Raw genomic sequence first — 20,921 nt, forward strand, 5'->3', positions numbered from 1 at the left:
CTGGCAGCTTTTCAATAGTAACCATGTAACATAATCATCCTAAAAGAAACGTCAAAGCAAAATATATTTCTGGTGTCACAGGAAACCTGCTCATTTCGCACTGCTGTTAACACTTAAACTAAAGGTTTGCATGGTACATTTAACCAATCAAATTTTGACTTTCTGGCAAGTTTCAGATCAAAACCATAAAGCACACACTCACCTACAAATCTAAAGAATCGGCCCTTTGGATGAAATATTTGTCCTTGTTTGTCAAATGTTGAATCTTCTGCAGCTCTAATGCACCAGCAGCGTCAGGTTGATCTATTTAAAGGTGTCTGTCCAGCTGGTGGAACATTCTAATCCTGTTAGCTTAGCCCTAATCCAAAATCACTTTAAGCACATTCATGCACACTGTGTGTTTATGTAAATCTATTTTATTTAATGCATAAGCATACACACATTTACAAGCACATAAAAAATATAATACAAAAACACATTTTTAAAACACAGCATCATTTATGTTACATTAACATTTATATTTAAAACATCTTACATTATTATCATAGCTATTATTACAGTGCAAATATTTACTAATTAGTACAACTGTTCATGTCCAGACAGGAGAGGACGACCAAACAGTTATCAGTAGCCATTAAGTACCTAAAAATATACATTTTATTATCAATATAAACCGGAAAAGGAGCTATGAGGTGACCTGACTGCTGAACGGTTAAGGTGCATATTGCATTACCCCAACATCCATGATCTGACTCCAGCTGTGGACCTTTGCTACATGTCAAACCCCATCTCTCCACTTTTTCCTGTTTCTCTACACTTTTAACAGTCAAAAATAAATGCAAAAATGGCAACAAAAAAATCTGACAGAGATAAATTAAACTCAAAGCCTTAACCAAGTATTTTTAATTTCCTAAATTTTACAACAAATTTTTAGGCTGCATTCACAGCAAATCAGATTTTGCAGCGATAAGCTGCAGGGTTGTGGGCCGGTGTGGGAGTGTCACTTAAATGGCCCTTTTGTGTGTGGGTGGAGAGTGGAGGGTGGAGAGAAAACCACTCTCTCAGTCTAAGCAAGTGAGTATTTGTCTTAGTAAGTTTGTTTATGTTGGCTTGAAAGATCTAGAGACTTTTAATTATCATCAGTGTAGTATCAATACTGACATAAATGCATGCACACACAGTGTGTGCTCTCCTTTGTAGGACAGCAGGCTGCACACGAGCTGTTAATATGCTATATTTCTTTTACTCAATATAATATCTAATGATAGAAAGAGATTGTATTACTTGTTTCCATGGACTGTGGGAGTTTTTCCAGTCTCATCACCAGTGATCAGTTAATGCAGGATTGGCATTTGTGAATGCAGCCTAAGTGTGACAGATCTGTAAAGGACAGATTACCTGTTTTCAATTCAGGTTTAAAGACTTGATTTTCAGAACCTGGCCTACCACCTTGAAACACAAAAATCATAATCAGCAGTATGACAGTTTCATTTTCTTTTCATTTACTGTGAATTTTGGGTTTCCCCACATAGGCCTTACAGAGGCATTACCAATAAAAAGGAACTGAGTAATGTTAATAAAGTTGAAGGAGGCATGTATACTGTATGTGAGCCTCTTAAAAGCCAAGCCACAGATTCTTGCTTTCTTCCCTTTTATGAGGAACCAAGTATGCAAAACAACTGACACCTGGTTGGTGTTTCAGATGCTATTTTAGGCTCACATCCTCTCACACAGTGATTTCCCGTCTTTGTGACAGAAGACGGTGCTGTAAATTCGGGTTTATATGTGTGTTAATTTCAAATACAAAGTAATTTGAACTAAATTCTCAGATAACTTGAAGGATCTGTAATCTAGATCTATTAGCAGAAACGGAATATAATATTCTCAACTGTGTTCTTTTAGTGTATGATCACCTGAAACTAAGAATCATGTGTTTTCATTACCTTAGAATGATCCCTTCATATTTGAAGGGTCAGCCATGTTTTACTGGCATTTTTCTACAGTGGCCCAGAATGGACAAACCTAGCACTGCCTGTAAAGAAGGCCTCCTGCGCCTCACTTTCAATTCACAGTACTGCAGAGAAAAAGATCTATGAAACTATTGACAGGACATCTCAAACTGCAGACAAGATCTTGTCTTTAATCCATGGGGCACATGCTCTACCCACTGAGCCATCGGACGCCCCAATACATCTATGGTTACCTGAAGGCCACCAGAAGTTCTTTAAATGGGGGTGAACTGAGGGTATTCAGCTGGTGGCAGTCTCCAACCTCACTGCTAGATGTCGCTAAATCCTGCAAAATGGTCCTTGTATGTGATATAATCTCTCTGGTCTTTAAAAATAATACTATATAGAGCACAATAATATGTTAAAATTGCTATATTCAGCAGTTAAAGCTGTAGCTGGTAACTTTTATCAGCTTTTTACATTTTCTTAGTTCTATAGTCTTTTGAGTCGGTCTTGAATGTTGAGTTAGGTCACAAGAAGGTACAAATATCTTTATTACGTATGATTTGTATATGTAATATGTACTTTTGTTGCGGTAACAATGTAATTTGAATGACAGCTGCTCTTGTAGGTCCAAAAAATTATCTACAAATCTCTGTACTAATACAACTTTTTAAAAACTACTGCACAGTGGTCAATGCTGCTACTGTACAAAGCTGACTCACTTATGACTAGTACTACCTATGACAGTTACACAATATCATTTGAGGGTTACCGCAGGCTCAGTTTAGCTTTTGAAAACCACAAAATCAATGAATATGTTGCAGGAAAAAAAAATAAATCACACAACAGCAAGAAGTCATCTAATCAGAGCAAATTACATAAGTAATCTTTATCTTCAAACACCTAAGCAGCACTATCAGATCTGACTTATTTATTTGTTTTCTTAACACTGGAATACAGTGCCACATCCTCACCTTCACCTTCACCTTCCTTCTCCTCTGGTTCACTATGTTTTTTCTCCTCATCCTCACCAGTCATTTCCTCCTCACCCTCTTCATCTTGATCCTCCTCTGATTCTTCTTTAATTTTCTTTAGTTCTTTAATTTCAGCGTACTCTGTCTCAGTGGTCCCCTGTGTCTCTCCTGCCTCTTCTGCATCCTTCCTTTTAATCAGGGAGAAATCAATCTTGGAGTACTCCACTTCCGATTTCCCCGTCGCCACGGCTCCTCTTGCTTCATTTGCCACTTGGTCGATGGCCTGATAATCTTCCACTGCTTGACCAGCATCTACCTGTCAGGTCCAAAACATATGGTAAGAGTCATTCATCAGCTGCTACAGTGCAAAACAATTGGAAATCCTGATTGGCAATCCTCAGATGGCTCAACTTGAAGAAGCTACTGAAGCTCCTCCACCTACTGAAAACTCCTGCACTTCTCTTTATCAGGGTGTATTTTTCAATTTTGCCACAAGGTGTCACAAAAGTCAAATCCTACACATTCCAGCTTTACAAATGTATGATATGACTAGCTGTACAAATATAAATACCGGAGGATCCTCGTGACTTGACACCATCTCCAGAGTCTCGGCCAGATTTCCATATATCCTTTGTTTTTTTCTGAGGAGAGATGTTTATAAAAAGCACAAACATTAACAGACAAATACAACAAGTGACTTTTTATCTCACATAACAAACTATAAAGTACCATTGTAATAGTTTAACATGTTTTGGCCCACTTGCTCCAATAAATAAATATTTTCCATTACTTATGATCATTTTCAAAGCATGCACTGTTCTTTATAGCACCCTTTATGACTTACAAATTAACATTTTACATGAACAAAGCTTGGAATAATCAGATAAACAAATAAATATCAGCAAAAAAGTAAAAAATAACAAGACATGAATCAGAGCGTCAAAGTGTACCTGTGACATTTTCTTGCCAAACAGCAAATGATTGCAGATAGAAAGGCGCCAACCGAAAATGCAATGATAATTTCCCACCGTGTGATAATTCGTAACACTTTTATGACTTCACCTAGAAACAAGAGGAACAACTTGTTATAAACAAAACAAAACTGAGGCCACTGTTGCTTCTTGAATGTCATAATACAGAGATTACAAAAAAAGAACATTTCAAGGTTGAGCTGTTACCTTCTTTTTTTTGTTTCTGTTCTGCATTGCTTATGATGAGGTTTTCTTTTGCTTCCCCATTTGTGTTGCTGCTGACACACTCAACAGAAGTGCTGTGGTCTTTTACAGTCAGGGTGGCAGTGCTGTTGACCTTGTGGTTTGACACGGTGATAAGGACTGAGTACTCAGTGTGGTTCTCCAACAGCGGCCATTTGATGGTGGGCAAAGGAAACCCTTCACTAATACACACACAAGTCAGGACCTCTGACTGATGAATGCATCCGGAGCTCTTTAGGATCTTTGGAGACACTGCAAACATCACAACATCGGATAAAGTTTACAGTGAGCTGATAGTAGAGTAGGCAGAATATGATAAGTTTCCTGTAAAGGGGATCTACTTCAAAGTCTACTTACAAATCACCGTGACGTTGGCATACATAGTCAGAGTTTTGTTCAGATGTGTTGCTGTGCAGATGTACTGTCCAGTATGTTCTGCTGTTACATTAGGGATGACAAGAGTAGCTGATCCAGTGCTGTTCTGCAGGTTAGTATCAGCTACACTGTTCAGGTTTTTCTTGGATGGGACTTTACTCCACATGACAAGAGACGAAGGGAAATTCTCAAAACTGCAGGTCAGATTCAGAACATCCCCCTCATTTACACTGGTCTTTCCAGTTATTTCAGATTTCTTCACAGCTATGAGACAAAAATGGACAAATTATTTTTATTTATTAGATAATGCAGTCTAAAATATTCGTAACATACGGCATTGATCTGAAGCTGACAACAAAAGCCTTACGTCTCATTCTCACATATCTTTGCATAAGAATGTGCATCAACCAGAAGTCTGTTCATCTCTGATGTGTTTGAGAAACTCCTCCATATGTTTCTTTTTGCCTCAGTACAGAATCTGCCTGGAATATACTAATGAAGTTGAACTTTTGCATAAGATTTCGGAAAGACAATATGCTCTCGATGTGTAGACAATGATAATACATCAGGGTATCTACCTGCTAAAGAAGAGAGACTTTCACTGAAATGCTGCTGAACCTGTGGAAGGCCAACCAATGCTATTGCTGTAGCATGTGACCAATATAAGTGTTTCCTGATGCAGGATGTGATATGGTTTCAGTCAGTAATGGTGTCAGGTTCCTGTCTGAACCATAGACAGTAAATGATGCATGCACAACAATGAGGGGTGTAATAATACGCATATTTGTATTGATACTTTCGGTTTGGTATGCATTACAAACTGAGCAATTAGTTAAACTAATCCTATTACACTGGGAAAACAAAATGTCCAGCGTTAATTGTGTGCTAACACATAATGCTCTCAGTGCTACAGCACTTAACAGGCAAGGTGCTGTCTGCCCCTCCCCCCACCCCCAAACTAAAACATTCTACTCCAGTGAGACATGCTGGGATGCACGCTATGCTAAGCTAGCTCATTGCATGATGGTTACTAACGCCATCCCCAGACCACAAGTAGAAGATCTTCCAATAACCTACAGGTCTGGCATTTGGAGTTACTTAGGTTTTGCTATGAATTATGAGAATGATGGCAAGAGGGTGGTGGATGAAAAAATCAACAGTATGCCACATCTGCTACACGACAGTAGGTTACATCGGTAGGAATACTTCAAACACATCAAGTCATTAATGCTGACACCACCCCAGTGTGTGGAAACACATACTACAAGCTGATGCTATCCCCGCAGCTTTTAAGCAGCTGTTCCTAATGGATATTCATTCATTCACGCGGGGGGGCTGGAGCCTATCCCAGCTGACATCGGGCGAGAGGCAGGGTACACCCTGGACAGGTCGCCAGACTATCGCAGGGCTGACACATAGAGACAGACAACCACTCAGGCTCACGCTTGCTGTGAGGCGACAGTGCTAACCACCACACCACTGTGCCACCCTCCTAACGGATATGACAGAGCTAAAGAAATAACTGCAGGGTTTGGTAATGTTGCATTTATTGCCATGAATACGAGATAACTACACTGAGCTAGGAGAGCTTCTCTAACATTCTGCAAAGTCAAAAGAATGTGAGAGTATGAAGAACATGTGCTACTCACTGGTCACGTCAGGAGTCGTCATTTTCTCTGTAGCCGTGTTGCCTTTCAGGCTGATGTTCAGAGTCACCGTCTCCTCTGTTTTGATGTTGTTTGTGAAGCTGACCTTACAGGTGACATTGGTGTTGTGGTGTTTGGCTGAAGGGTTAAAGGTCAAAGTTGAGCTGTGTCTCTGAGTGACAGCAGTCAGATCCTCAGTCTTGAGATCAGTGATGTTTCCTGTGATGTGAGAGTCCTTCCCTCCTGCTCCTCTCCACGTCCAGGTGATTTTAGGAACAGATCCAGAGCAGAGACCAGGAGCAGTGCAGGTCAGTGTGGTCTGCTGTCCCTCTGTCAGAGGAGGAATCATCACTGTGGGCTTTTGGGTCAGACCTAATGGGAGAGCAGTCCATGAGTGGAATCAGATTAACCAGAAGGTTATTATTCATTTCAAGTAGGACTTATATAGTACTCTACTCTGCTTAATATTTCAAAGGGGCAATAAGTAGAAGGTATGGCAGAAGTGGCTCAATCTATCAGCGTTGTTGCTGTCCCTTCTTGCCACCCACAGACGTCAGTAGAGGCCAAACATTACTTCAGTGCATTAAAGGTTTATGAAAACCAAATATGTTGGCGTCAGGGTTGAGTGCTGAACTCAGTACTTTTAAGGGTACCGACCAGATAACATTGGTATTACCGAGTACCGATTCATGTTAAATTCATCTCTGCCAAATGTCAGCATCTGTGTGAGACTGCCAGGCTCAGACAACAGTCAGAAGTGAGGCCTGAAAGCCAGTCATGGAGCTCTGAGGCTGGCAACGGAGCTCCTGGTCACTCCATTGGCCTCCAAGCAAGCCAAAAGTATCGCTGCAGCACCGATCTGCTGCAATAGTTTCGGTGTCTGGTCAATTTTCTTTTCTATATCATTTTAGTAAGAACCTCGGATCACTGCTAGATGAACAGACACACATACACACACAAGTAGATGGACAGAGACAAAATATTAGCTCTATGTGTGATTAGAATAGAGCAGAACTGTGTTTTAATCTCCTATGTCAGCCATGCAGCTTGTACACAAATTAAATTTTTGTTATTACAGAGAAAGTGAAGTACAAAAAAGCTACCTTGGGCCCCGATCACACAGGAAGCTTTTTGCAGGTTGCAAAATGCAAAACGCGAGACGCACTGCCCTGCCGTTAATTTTTTTAAAAGTTGAATGCCACTGGCAAAAACAATGCTGCCTGCACCTTTTTGTTGTTGCCAGGCAAACACCTCCTTACCCTTACCTTCCCGTGTACTTAATCTACTGTTTTTTATTCATTTATTTCACAGTAATTAATAGCTAGTTACTATAATGGTGAGAGGCTGTTGGTAAATAGTTCATTGGGCACAGGGAAACGGAGTTCGGTGTGGGAGTATGAGACCCTTAAAAAAAGAGGGTGGATCATGGGGAGCACCACCAGCTGGTCCAGGAGCTTCGCCTCCATGATGGCAGTTTCCAGGCATATTTTAGGATGACTCTGGGGCAGTTTGACAAACTGCTGTCTATCGTCAGGCCATAAAGCTCTGGGTATCCAGCAACCGCTACCACCAGTTTCTCCTCCATTATTTACCATCTGTGAACCTGTTGTCATGACCACCACAGAAGGTCCAGTTCTAATCATCTGACTGGACAATAGGAAAAAAGCAGAGATGATATGGGGCACTTTTCTGCTTTTTTCGACCGAGGAGTTCAGAGCTCTCCAGCAAAACGCCAGGTGCCTAGAGCGCAGAAACACAAGGCGCATAGCAACACAAAAACAGCAAGCAAAAAGCCTCATTCTCATCAAAAACAATTACAAAAACTCACCTCAAGATGCTAAAAATGCTTTCTGTGTGATCGCGGCACAGGTACCAGTACCAAATTCCAGGTAGCAGAAATGATACCAGTATCAATTCAAATGTGAACGGTACCCAACCCTAGCTGATACATGCTTTAGTTATGACAATAAACATATTCAGTTAGCAAACAACATTTGCTGTGGTTCTACTTACCTTTTACAGTGACATTTGCTCCAGAAGATGCATATTCTCGCTCTGTTCCATTCAGGATACCGTTAAGTCTGAAATGATATGATCCAGAGACAGACTCACTAAGGTCATTGATGATGATGCTGCAGTTCTTCAGTGACGCTCGTACTCTAGACCCAGTATGAGCTTTAGGACTGGTGTCATTCAAGTGGAGCACTATGTCAGAATCACTACAGTTCTGTTTAGAAGGATCACATTTGTGCCAGACTCTAAGTTCCAAAGTGATGTCAGGATCAGTGGTAAAATGACAAGGTATCACAACACAGAGTCCAGCCTCTGCTGTTAGTTCTGCATCACTAAGCATGACGCAGGGTCCATTTTGAGAGCATGTTGTTTGTTCTTGAGATGCATCTGTTAAAACAAAGAGGGAAAAACAAACAATTAGAAACACAGGATGTGTAGACAGTAATAATACATCAGGGTATCTACCTGCTAAAGAAGAGAGACTTTCACTGAAACGCTGCTGAACCTGTGGAAGGCCAACCAATGCTATTGCTGTAGCATGTGACCAATATAACTGTTTCCTGATGCAGGATGTAATATGGTTTCAGTCAGTAATGGTGTCAGGTTCCTGTCTGAACCATAGACAGTAAATGATGCATGCACAACAATGAGGGGTGTAATAATACGCATATTTGTATTGATACTTTCGGTTTGGTATGCATTACAAACTGAGCAATTAGTTAAACTAATCCTATTACACTGGGAAAACAAAATGTCCAGCGTTAATTGTGTGCTAACACATAATGCTCTCAGTGCTACAGCACTTAACAGGCAAGGTGCTGTCTGCCCCTCCCCTCACCCCCAAACTAAAACATTCTACTCCAGTGAGACATGCTGGGAGGCACGCTACACTAAGCTAGCTCATTGCATGATGGTTACTAACGCCATCCCCAGACCACAAGTAGAAGATCTTCCAATAACCTACAGGTCTGGCATTTGGAGTTACTTAGGTTTTGCTATGAATTATGAGAATGATGGCAAGAGGGTGGTGGATGAAAAAATCAACAGTATGCCACATCTGCTACACGACAGTAGGTTACATCGGTAGGAATACTTCAAACACATCAAGTCATTAATGCTGACACCACCCCAGTGTGTCAGTAGGTGGAAACACATACTACAAGCTGATATTATCCCTGCAGCTTTTAAGCAGCTGTTCCTAATGGATATGACAGAGCTGAAGAAATAACTGCAGGGTTTGGTAACGTTGTATTTATTGCCATGAATACGAGACGCCACTTGGTAGCAGGCTTTATGAACATGCTTAATGTAACTGAGCCCTGTTACAGTGTTCCATGAGGAGTCCATTTCAGCCAGACCATAATTTCTGCTTTATACTACTTAACACAAGCCTAAATTATGATGTTAGTTTTAAAACATTAAAACATTTAAGAAGATGGGACACTCAGGTATCGCTTCATCATTATTTAAAATAAAAATAGATCATACTTTATGATGTTAGTTTTAATAAATTAAAAATGTAAAATCAAGGAAATTTCTGCAGCATATCTACTAGATTTTTAAATATCTAATGGATTTATCTTTGGTAAATAAATAATTAATTTATTCAGAAGTCAGGTGTTGTGGGCCATTTGAGCTTCAACAAGCTGCTAAGCTAAATTTAAGCGACTAAAAACAGAATACATGTGACTGTTCAAGCAATTTTAAAGCGTGAAAGGAAAACATTTATAATAAACATTTATTAACTGTGGACATTTGATTTTGGTCTCATAACAAGATTGCAATAAAGCTACACACTATACCTTTGTTGGCATAGTTGCTTCCCACAGCGAAGAGCAGAGTCACCCAGACAAGAAGAAACATCCTAATTTGACGATTAAGTCACTGAGTCTCTCCTTCCACAGACAAACTCTTTCTTTCAAAGGCACGAACACCTTATGGAAAAAGTGCAACAAACATACAGGAAGTCTAGTTGATCAAACTGGACCAGAAACACAGCTCCACAGCTGACAGCACAGATGTTAATACAGGATGTTGCATGTTCATCTATTCTGCACTGAGGATAATAAATTTGACTACAATATTCCCCAGGGCCTCATTTTACACCTCTTAGCAACAGCTCTGAACAAGAGATATCTGTGGTCTCTGCACTGTCTAGCTTTATTGTAGCATCACTATTTAGTTCAATAGATTTTATATAGAAACATTTAAAAAATATAGTATATGTGCTGTTTTACCTGTTTGACTCACCTGCTCTCTTCTCAGCTGTGTGACTTCACTCTAAACTGACTCTTTCTCTCAGCATCTTTCTACCTCTTCCTTCTTTGAACAAAAAAAACCCAAGGGTTGTTGCTTCTCTCATTAGACTACTATAATGTTGTAATGCAGTTATAATCTCATACTGTAGTATCACATTATCCTTCATATATACTCATGGGAATTTGTACTTTCAAAATTGAATAATGAAAGGCAAACCATTTTTGTTTAGTTGTTTATTTATTTGTACCACTTTCATGACTCTGAACAGACATGAAACTTGTATGAAAGAGGAAGCTTACAGCGGATGCACAAACAAGAAGTAAAAAACTTTCTGGTCATCTTGAGAAACAACCAACTAGAAATAACTTTTCTTTGTGCAGATATTTATGACTCATGCGTTTGATCAGTATTAAATTAACTATTGGACCAACATTTGTTGGTCCAATAGTTAATTTGATTCTTTTTCCACTGATGAATGCATTAAATACCTACAGAATATCTGTTTGCTGTCATTTTATTTTGAGCCTCTTAGAAAGCACTTCTGTATTTGTATCTCGTGCAACATCTGTAGGTACTATTCTCAGCAAAGTCACTGGCTATTATTTGATGAATTTCCTGATATGGCATTACTGTATTTTTAGTCTCTGATAACTTCCTGTTCTACCACTGTGCTACTAAACTATAACTATCAATAGCTTTAGCTACGTACATGTACATGTTAAACACTGAACCTGCTGAAGAGAGAATCATGAGGGTTGAGAATACACTTATACCTAATTTAATCCTACAATGTTTCCTGTGCAACAAATTCTCTGCTCACTCTTAGCTATGAGCATCATGTTGATTCCTGTTACACATTTCTAAAAAGGGAAGTTATACAACTACTTGTTAGACAGAAACAAGAAGTACAGTTCTGCAGAGAAGTGTTAAAGCTGATTTCTTTAATTCTTCTCTTTTCACATCAATAGTTGTGTGAATTTATGCAAATTTAAGTTTCCTTACCAAAGTGATACATACAGAATGACTCTCTGAAATAAAAATGAAAGAATAAATACTAAGTACATCTCTTCTGTTACAGGGTTAATGTTTATTTCTGTGCAAAGCTGATCACCAGCCAACAGATCAGAGCTGTGCTTAGGCAAACATAGGGGCACTGGAAATCCAGCAGAGCACTTGAGGTACAGACAAACCACCACTGAGAAGCACAGAAATGTGCACATACATGGACTGCGTTTGTACAGAGCTGTAATCTAAAGCACTTTACAATTTTTGTTACAAATGACCAGGAGCTGTCAGGGCTCAGTGTCCAACCCTGCATTTAATAGACGACCTGGTCGCTCCACCTCCCGAGCCACAGATACACGTATTGTTGCTTTAAATAAAGGTTTAAAACAAAAGCGCAGCCCAGTCACAACAAGAAAATGTACATTTCTGCAAACTACAAATACGAGACATTTGCACGTGTCATACATGTCATGTCAAACTTTGTAAAGTGACGTAATGTATGAGCTGACGTCATTGAGGGGTTGAGGTGACGACGAATGGCGACTCACCTAGGTTATACCCATGACCAAGTGGTGCTTGTGCCTAAACCTAACCACATGTTAACCACAACTTTGTTTAAATTTACTGGCTACATAGTGAATGTGCAAATGTCACATTTCAAGTGGTCTGCAGAAACATTCAGTGCCAACATTTTTTTTGGTGACTGGGTTGAAAAGAGCTGCAGTGCCCCCTCTGTGGGCACTAGCACCATAATGGCAACTTCTTCATCAACCTAGAATAAACTAATACAAACTTATAGACAACATTTGAACAAAGACATTCTGTACAATATGAGCCCTGAGCCCTATGTCTTGATACTAATGACATGTTAGATTTTGGTTTATTCAAGCGCAATTTTAGCTGCATGTATTTCTTAAACAGTAACATAAATAACATATTGTTTGAAAGCTTAACTACTATATAAAGCTGTTAATCCTAGCTGATAGTGAAAATAAATCATATGTTTGACACCAAAGATTTTCTCTACAAAAACAGCTTTTTACTTTTTTCCTTGCCTTATTTTTTGGTATTTATACGGTTCAGAATTGCTTATTTGAGGATCAGTCATGTGAAGCTGCAGTTGTGTGGATTAAATGTGTTCTGTACATGAAATAGATGTCACCTCATGTTGTGATTACCTATAATTTAATGGTAGTTTAATGAATGTAAAAGCACAGACTCTAGCATGTAGAGGTGTTGACATGTCTTCAGGCATCACATTAGAAAATATTATATTTGAAACCTACCCCAGAAATCAGTCTCTAACATCTCACTTGCTTTTTTTTCCAGACCCCTGTTAACAAACCTCAACCTAACATCTCTTTGCTTCTTTTCATTTATGAATCTTTAAGTATTGAGAACATAGTTATCCACCTTCATCTTTTCTCCCTACCTCTTTTGTTTTATTTTTAATGTACATACATGTGGTCCTTTCTGTAAAAGGAAACCTACATTAGCATCACATCTAAACATTAATATCTGCACTATATCAACTCACAGCTTGCACTTATGCCTGTGTTAAATGTGATACTCATCTCACTGTATTTATGTTATGCCACTCCTGTCTATATAAAATAATCTGTCATGTTTGTCTCATTTCTTCAATAAAAATATCATACTGAGACTCCACCAGGCTACACAGTCCTCACATCTCACCCATTATTTCATTTACATTGGAGTACATTGCCACATCCTCACCTCCCTCCTCCACTGCAGACACACACTGCTCTGTCTCCTTTTCTTCCTCAATCGTCACTTCCTTTTCCTCATTGCCCTCCAACATTTCCCCTTCCTCTCCACCACTGTCTTGACTCTCCTCTGTAACTTTGTTCTTAATTTCAGCGTACTCTGTCTCTGTGGTCCCTTGTGTATCCTCTGCCCCCCTGGAACTCGTCCTATTTAACAAGGAGAAGTCAATGGCGGAGTATTCCACCTCTCTTGGTTCCACATTACTGTCAGGGGCTGACGCTCCTCCTTCAGCTGCCTCTTGGTCATGGGCCCCACCATTTTCCCCTGCGTGACCAGCATTGATCTGTCAGGTATAAATAAGAAACGATATATTATTTGCCAGCTGATAAAATTCACACAACTGAATGTGCACTGTGCATGAAATCTTTTCAGCTATCATTTAACACAAAACAACAGTAATTCAAAACTCTGCAGGGTTTCTTCACTTACTATGAATCACAAATACTTTACATTCACGACCAAAAGTTTCCAAGTCGCTGTATTATCTTTATTTTTAAATGTATTTTTTCCTGATCTTCGAGGTTGAAACTGGCTCCTACTCAATTATCCTATCCTAGCTGACATTTGACAAGAGGCAGGTTTACACCCTGGACAGGTTACCAGACTATCACAGTACTGTGTATAGCTAAGCAAGTATAAGAAGACCTGATTTCAAAAAGGCAAAAAGTTAAAGATGTCACATTTCTTCCAACATGTTAAGCAGTATTACTTTTTTCATTGTAATCTTTTACACGTTCAACATAAAAAAAAAAAGAAAAAGAAAAGGAAAAGGGCCTGACGCAAAAGTTAGAACACCCTGCATGGTCAGTACTTATTATCGCCCCCTTTGGCAAGTATCACAGCTTCTAGGCTTTTTTGTAGCCAGCTAAGAGTCTTTCAAATCTTGTTTGGGGGATTTTGACACTGTCTTTACTGCAGAAAGCTTCTAGCTCTGTGAGATTCTTGGGCCTTCTTGCATGCACTGCTCCTTTGAGGTCTATCCACAGATTTTCAATGATGTTTAGGTTGGGGGACTGTGAGGGCCGTGGCCAAACCTTCAGCTTGTACCTCTTGCCATTTCTTCAGTACATTACCAACTGAGGTGACAGACACCTAAAATGCTTTGTTATTTTCGTTCTGCTTTCTGGGCATCAATTATTTTAGTTTTCAGAATGCTAGGCAGGTTTTTAGATGAACCCAGGGCTGCTGATTGTTGGGACAAGGTTTTATGAGTCAGAATATTCAAAATTTGCATTACCTGGCCTTTCCTAACAACGACTGAGAAAGAGCCATATTCCTAACATGCTAATTAAGGTCTTAGACCCTGTTAGAAGTTGTCTGAGAGCTCAAATGTCCTGGGGTGCCCAAACTTTGACAAGGTACTAATGTCCTTTTTTTCCACTCTTAAACTGTACAAAACAAAAATAACTAATAAATAGCATATTTCATCTTTAACTTTTTGCCTTTTGGAAATCAGTAAAGGAGAAATAACAGCAGAAATCAGTTTATCTTGAACTATTCACAGTAAAAGAAGTTTTGACCAGGGGTACCTTACCTTCTGTTTGCCAATGTATGCTTTTATTTTATATAGTTGAGATTGCTGTTGGGTGATGATGCCATGCAGTCCTCTTCAACAGGTCTATACTTACAACTGCATAATAGTGCAAAAGTAAGAAAACTCTGACAGTTTAAAGCTACAGTTGGTAACTTTTATGAAAATAACTTTGTGTCCTATTTGCTGAAACTGTCACTATATTCTGAAAGAAGTACATGAACAGATAATCTGTAAAATAAATAAAAAATAAAAATCATGTCCCTTTACCTCTTCCTCCTGCCTCTTATGGTATATGCTAGAATCAGACTGTGGGGCAGCAGCATCAACCAATCAGTGCAAAAGCTTTAAAATGAGAAGTTGGTTCCAGCTGGTGGGCGGTGCTCTGTACTCTAGTCAAGTGTATCCAACATGGTGGCCAGGGTCACAAATGTTCTCATTTGACAGCTAAACAGTACAGTAAAATATGTTTCTGAAAACATTTGAGGTGAGAAATGAGGCAACACAGTGACAGAATACTGATTAATATTTGATCAGTGCTGAATAGTTTGGTTGCAGTTCGTGAGCAGTGATTGACATGATTGACAGCTGCATTAGAGACTCCTCGGCTCTGATTGGTTGTTTTCGTTCACATGTGGTAAGGCCATTAGAAATGCAACAAGGCAATAGAACAGGCAGAGGAATATGATTGTTTTCACAGATTACTGGTCTCATTTAGTGCTGTGTAAAGTAAGTTGTGTATAGTAAGTTGCAGCAAATATGAAAAGTGTTTTTGAAATAAAAGTTACCAACTGTGGCTTTAGGTTTCTGCAAGTTGATATTCATACTGAAATTTTTCATACTATGATTTTCATACATAGTGAAATAAAAGAAAAGCAATGGCACTACATGTCTCATCACAAGATTAATATTTCAGCAAGTACAAAAAACATTTAACTATTATATGCAATAATAACCAGCTGTGTTAATATAAATACCAGTGGAACTGCTTGAATAGTCATCATCTCCAGAGTCTCAGCTGAGTTCTTCTGTTTATTTCTGGGGAGAACATTTAATAACATGGGAACACATGTTAATGAGTAACAACTGATGAGCAGGGATTATTGAATCAAAGTCACATTAAAAAACGTCTCAAAAGGACCACACTTGTGATTGATTGATTAACCTAACATTATTATAACCTTTGTTTAATCAGGTCATCGTGGCTGCTAACCATTGTCTTCTGATTTTTTCCAATTGTTTTCTTTCTATTTACCAGGTAACAATTATTTTATTATTAATTGCTTAATAGGTCATTTTAGCGGCACAATAGCCCATCAGTGTTGCTTCACAGCAAAAATGTTTGGTTTAAACACCACCAGCAAACTGTTAGCAAACACAGTCATGGAGGCGTGTGAATTTGTCGAATTGAAAACTCTGAATTATCCCTGTGTCAATGTGTGTAAATGTCGCTATAATACAGACCATCTGTCCAGTGTACCCAACCTTTCACCCACCACCTGCTAGGAAATGCTACAAACCCTAAGTCCTAAACCTGAGCAGCAAAAACAGTCTAGAAAAGGGGTTCTCAACTGGTGGGTCATGGTCCAAAATGGGCATTATGAACACTTTATTTTCTACGTACAGTGAATTTCCAGCACAAGCTTTTATTTCTAAGTGCCATTTCCTGGTGTATAGAGAGTAAATAGTAGACAGATACTAGTAAACAACAAACTAGCTTGACGACATGGCAAAATGCAAGTATGGCGCCGATTATATTAAACTGTGTGGACCTTGAACTAATGACAAAGGAGAAATCTGGACCCCATGGCTGGACCAGTTGGGAACCACTGGTGTAGAAGATGGATGGATGACGTAAAGAGACAATGCTCCATTAAAATACATTTACAATTTCAGATCGATATATGAAATCAGCATTGCATTACCACACAATGCAATGTTCACTGTGATAGACAATCAAATTCAAGCAAGTTTCAAGTCTTTACATTTAGATTCATACTCTTACATTTATCTATATCTGTATATCAGTGGAACACATTAAATAATGCTAGTGGTATTTCTTGGAAAATGGTTGGCATTAATCAAAGGTATTTGCGATTTACTGTACAATGTATAAAACACTGGTGTGGTCCTTTATATTGATCATTATACACAAAGAATGCTTTTAAAATCTTTTCTAAAAAAGATGAACAGTAAAGTGAAAATAAATGAAAGTTTACCTGTCACATTTTCTGGCCAAACAGCAGATGGTTGCTGAGAGAAGTATCCCAATCAAAAATGCAATGATGACTTGAGGCATTTTAAAAGCCATTAAAAAAATCTTGAGTAGATCTGAAATGGAGATGAAAAAATTGTCCAAAGATGAATAGTCCTGATCACTGCTGACTCTTGTTGAACACATTTTTTAAAAAATAGGTAATGAAAATGTCAGTGGTCTAGAGTGGAGGATGTACACACTGTATTAGTTGTCAACACTTACCCTCCTGGTTTAACACGACTGTTTTGATTGTGAGGTTCCTAGCGTCATTGTTGCTGACACACTTGACAGTGGTGTCGTTGTGATGTTTAACAAATACAGTAATGCCGATGTTCACCGTGTGATTTGACACATTGGTAGTCAGAGAGTATTCAGTGAGAGTCTCCAACAGCGGCCATTCAATGGTGGGTAAAGGAAACCCCTCACTGATACACACATGGGTCAGGACCTCCAACCGAACCACACATGCAGAGCTACTTAAGATCGTTGGAAGAACTGCAAACACAAAAGAAGAATCCCATTAATAGATGATGAGAAGATGATGATATAAATCTCTTTAAAAAGGAGACTAGTAAAGCCTGCTTACATATCACATTCACTTCAGAATCTGTAGTCAGACTGGTCTGGTGTTGGGCTGTACAGATGTACAGTCCAGAATACTCTGCTGTCACATTAATGATGACAAGGGCGGCTGTTCCAGTGTTGTTCTGCTGGGCAATTGTAGTTTCTTTTGGCAGGGTTTTGTTGGAGTCGTGCTTAGGCCAAGTGAGAGCCGATGGATGAGAACTTTTAATACTGCAGGTCAGGTTTAGAGCATCACCCTCTTCAACAGTTGTATTTCCAGTACTCGCAGGGGTCGTTACAGCTTGAAGACAAATTGTACATGAATTATTGGAATCTGTCTGACGGACAGTTTGTTATTAATCTACATATAAGGCCCCAGTCTGAGGCCAAATGCCACCTGGAGGCCTTAAAAATGCATCAGTAAGCATTCAAACCCTTTTTATAAAAGGATTATGTACCTTAGAGCCCAATGTAAGAACAAAATCTCTATATCAGTAACTGAAATGAACTGCCATTTGACTTGAGGAGGCCCTCTGGTAATCAAGATATCTGACAATGAAAAACACAACAATAGTAATAGTTACAAAATGTCCTCACATAATGTTACGTCAGCTTTTGTCATCTGTGTGTTGTTCAGATGTGTTGCTGTATGTACAGTCCAGAATGTTCTGCTGACATATTATTGATAATAGGAGAGGCCGGCGTTGTGTCTTTGCATTTCATTTTTATTTATTTCATGCAAGCTTCTATTGGAGCCAAATTTAGTCCATATAATAAAAGGCACAGGTTAACTATCAGCACTGCAGGTTAGATTCAGAGCATCAACATCTGAGGCTTGAATTACTGCCTTTTGGTTGTATGCCTTTGTGAACCAGTTAAGTAGCTGTTACAGTTTACATTCATTTCTATCCACACTTGTGTAGCCACGACACCTGGCAATGCTTCAAATATGGATGTTGCTGTTAAGAAGCTACAAATTCTGAAACATACATGCTTTACACACATTCAGTATGTGACCCAATGTCTCCTCTTCTGTTCCTGAGTTATGACAGTGAATAATGGCCAAGAAAAAAAAGCTTTTTGCAGAACATTGATGTCACAGTGAAGTTGACCTTTGACCTATTTTCAAGGTCATCTTGGGATATCGTGTTTACAAGAATGAGACAGACGAGGTCACAATGACCTTGAACTTTTACCACCAAAATCTAATCAGTTCATCCTTGTGACCAAGTGAATGAATAATATTCACCTCACAAGAAGTGAATATACTGATGTTGTTTCCTTAGTATTTTGTGTTGTAGTATTCTCTATCATGAGACTGTGCCAGGAAAGGTTGTGACTCCCCCTGCTGGATGTTCTTCTTGTGCTGGCTGCAGTCACCAATAATTATCCCCACCTGTGTGTACTGTTTGTGAAATTGCCTGTGTCTGTGTCACACGTCTGTGTGACGATATTAAAGTCAAATTGGTGTGCTGTCCAAGTCTTTACTTTTTATTATCATTTTATACATCAAGGATACAGGACCTAGTCTTCAAGGTCTCACTGTGAGCTGAGCTGTTTTGTTCTTATTTTCTCAATAAAGTGAGAGAAATTTCACAATGAATGCAATTTGTGAAAGTCCTAAACCAGTCTGGGTTTCAGACCTTCATCCAGACACAAGATATTTAAGAGGGAGCTTAAAACAGCCAATTTTAAAAAAGCTGTTCACGCTGTATTCAGTTAAAAATCTCAGGACGAGCTAAACATTTTTTCCAAGATAAGACCCAAGAGTTTCACCTCAAGTTATGAAACTTTATATATTCACGGTCCAGTTTTAGGATAACTACACTGAGCTGGGAGAGCTTCTCTAACATTCTGAAAGGTCAAAAGAATGTGAGAGTATGAAGAAGAACAGAATGTGCTACTCACTGGTCACATTAAGAGTCTTCATTTCCAGTGTAGTGATGCTGTTTGCAAAGCTGACCTTACAGGTGACATTGGTGCCGTGGTGTTTAGCTGAGGGGTTAAAGGTCAAAGTTGAGCTGTGTCTCTGAGTGACAGCAGTCAGATTCTCAGTCTTGAAAGCAGTGATGTTTCCTGTGATGTGAGAGTCCATCTCTCCTGCTCCTCCCCACGTCCAGGTGATTTCAGGAACAGATCCAGAGCAGAGACCAGGAGCAGTGCAGGTCAGTGTGGTCTGCTGTCCCTCTGTCAGAGGAGGAATCATCACTGTGGGCCTCTGGGTCAGACCTAATGGGAGAGCAGTTCATGAGTGGAATCAGGTGAGCAGCCAGAAGGAAATCATTCATTTAAATTTGGGCGTGATAATTAGATACTTTGTTATTCATTTTAAAGAGCATAAATCAGGAGATATTATCAGGAACTGCTGCAGGTCCTACTGCCTGCCCATAGAGGTCGACAAATGTTAAACATTATTTTATGCTCCATTGAGACTCTAAATACACCAAAGATGTTGCTGCAGTTGTTAGGTACCACAATTAACATCTTTATTGTATATATTTGTTTCAGCTCTTCGTACCTTTAACAGAGACAGTTGCTCTGTGAAGAAAATCAGAGCTACCCGGCTTCCCATTTACTCTGAGTTGATATGATCCAGAGTCAGACTCAGTGAGGTCATTGACGATGATGCTGCAGTTCCCCTGAGTCACATCAGGTTCCAACAGTGACACTTGTCCTTTGAACCCAGACTGAACTTTGTTCTTTTGGTGGTGTTGAATATAATGTCTGAATCACATTTTGGTTCAGATGGTTCACATTTGTACCAAACTATATGTTGGGGTATAAAGCCATTTCCAGTGGTGAAAGAGCACGGTATCACAACACAGAGTCCGGCCTCTGCTGTTATTTCTCCTGAGAGTGATACAGTAGAATCCTTCTTGGCAATGTTTTTTCCTCCTGGAGAGGAACCTGTTAATATGGAGGAGAAAATTTTTTTTTTTAAAAAAGAGATCACTGATAAAGAGGTGAAAGGTGTCCGCATTTTTCTTTAGCATCATTAGTTTATACTTGCTGATATGTGAGGCTGATATTAAACATTGTCCCATCTAATCATGTTATCAAATTTCAGTGATTTTAAACACAAAACCTATATTTAGAAAAACAATATCTAATTTTTGTTTACTTCTTTCCCTATATTTAGCAAGTGAATTCTTAATTTACATTTAAGGTATTCCCAGTAATGAATAGATGTTTTGATAGTTTTAACAAGCTCCAGTCTCACTAATAATGCAAAGTACTTGTATGTGGAGCTTGAAAGGGCAGCGTTTTAAAGGCCATCTAAATGTTAAATCACTAACATTTTAAGATCTTATCAACAGCTTTAAAAGAGAAATACTGGTATCAC

General features: G+C 39.0%; 1 protein-coding gene and 1 long non-coding RNA gene across 4 annotated transcripts in view; one reads left to right on the forward strand and one right to left on the reverse strand.

Annotated features, from left to right (window-relative positions):
* Nucleotides 1-441: 441 nt before the first annotated feature.
* si:dkey-24p1.7 (sialic acid-binding Ig-like lectin 6) lies at nt 442-15,795 on the reverse strand. Of its 2 annotated transcripts, none has more exons than XM_049583948.1 (9): nt 15,735-15,795; nt 9,977-10,108; nt 8,175-8,561; nt 6,165-6,533; nt 4,498-4,779; nt 4,105-4,392; nt 3,877-3,988; nt 3,498-3,567; nt 442-3,242 (listed from the first exon to the last, which is right to left on the reverse strand). In XM_049583948.1, the coding sequence occupies exons 2-9, from the start codon at nt 10,035-10,037 to the stop codon at nt 2,880-2,882; spliced, it is 1,932 nt and encodes a 643-aa protein (XP_049439905.1). In that variant the 5' UTR covers nt 10,038-10,108; nt 15,735-15,795; the 3' UTR covers nt 442-2,879. The 2 variants fall into 2 exon arrangements, with proteins under 2 accessions (XP_049439905.1, XP_049439906.1); XM_049583949.1 differs by lacking the exon at nt 15,735-15,795 and adding an exon at nt 10,412-10,460.
* A 3,695-nt stretch (nt 15,796-19,490) lies between these two features.
* Nucleotides 19,491-20,921, forward strand: part of LOC125893362 (uncharacterized) — a 92,150-nt gene continuing 90,719 nt past the window's right edge. Inside the window, exon 1 of one of the 2 annotated variants that reach the window (XR_007449876.1) lies at nt 19,491-19,587. This is a non-coding gene — a long non-coding RNA (uncharacterized LOC125893362). The remainder of the gene's footprint in view (nt 19,588-20,921) is intronic. The other variant, XR_007449879.1, reaches the window with a different exon arrangement.

This window comes from Epinephelus fuscoguttatus, linkage group LG8 (assembly GCF_011397635.1).
Source record: "Epinephelus fuscoguttatus linkage group LG8, E.fuscoguttatus.final_Chr_v1".
NCBI classification, from domain to species: Eukaryota; Metazoa; Chordata; class Actinopteri; order Perciformes; family Serranidae; genus Epinephelus; species Epinephelus fuscoguttatus.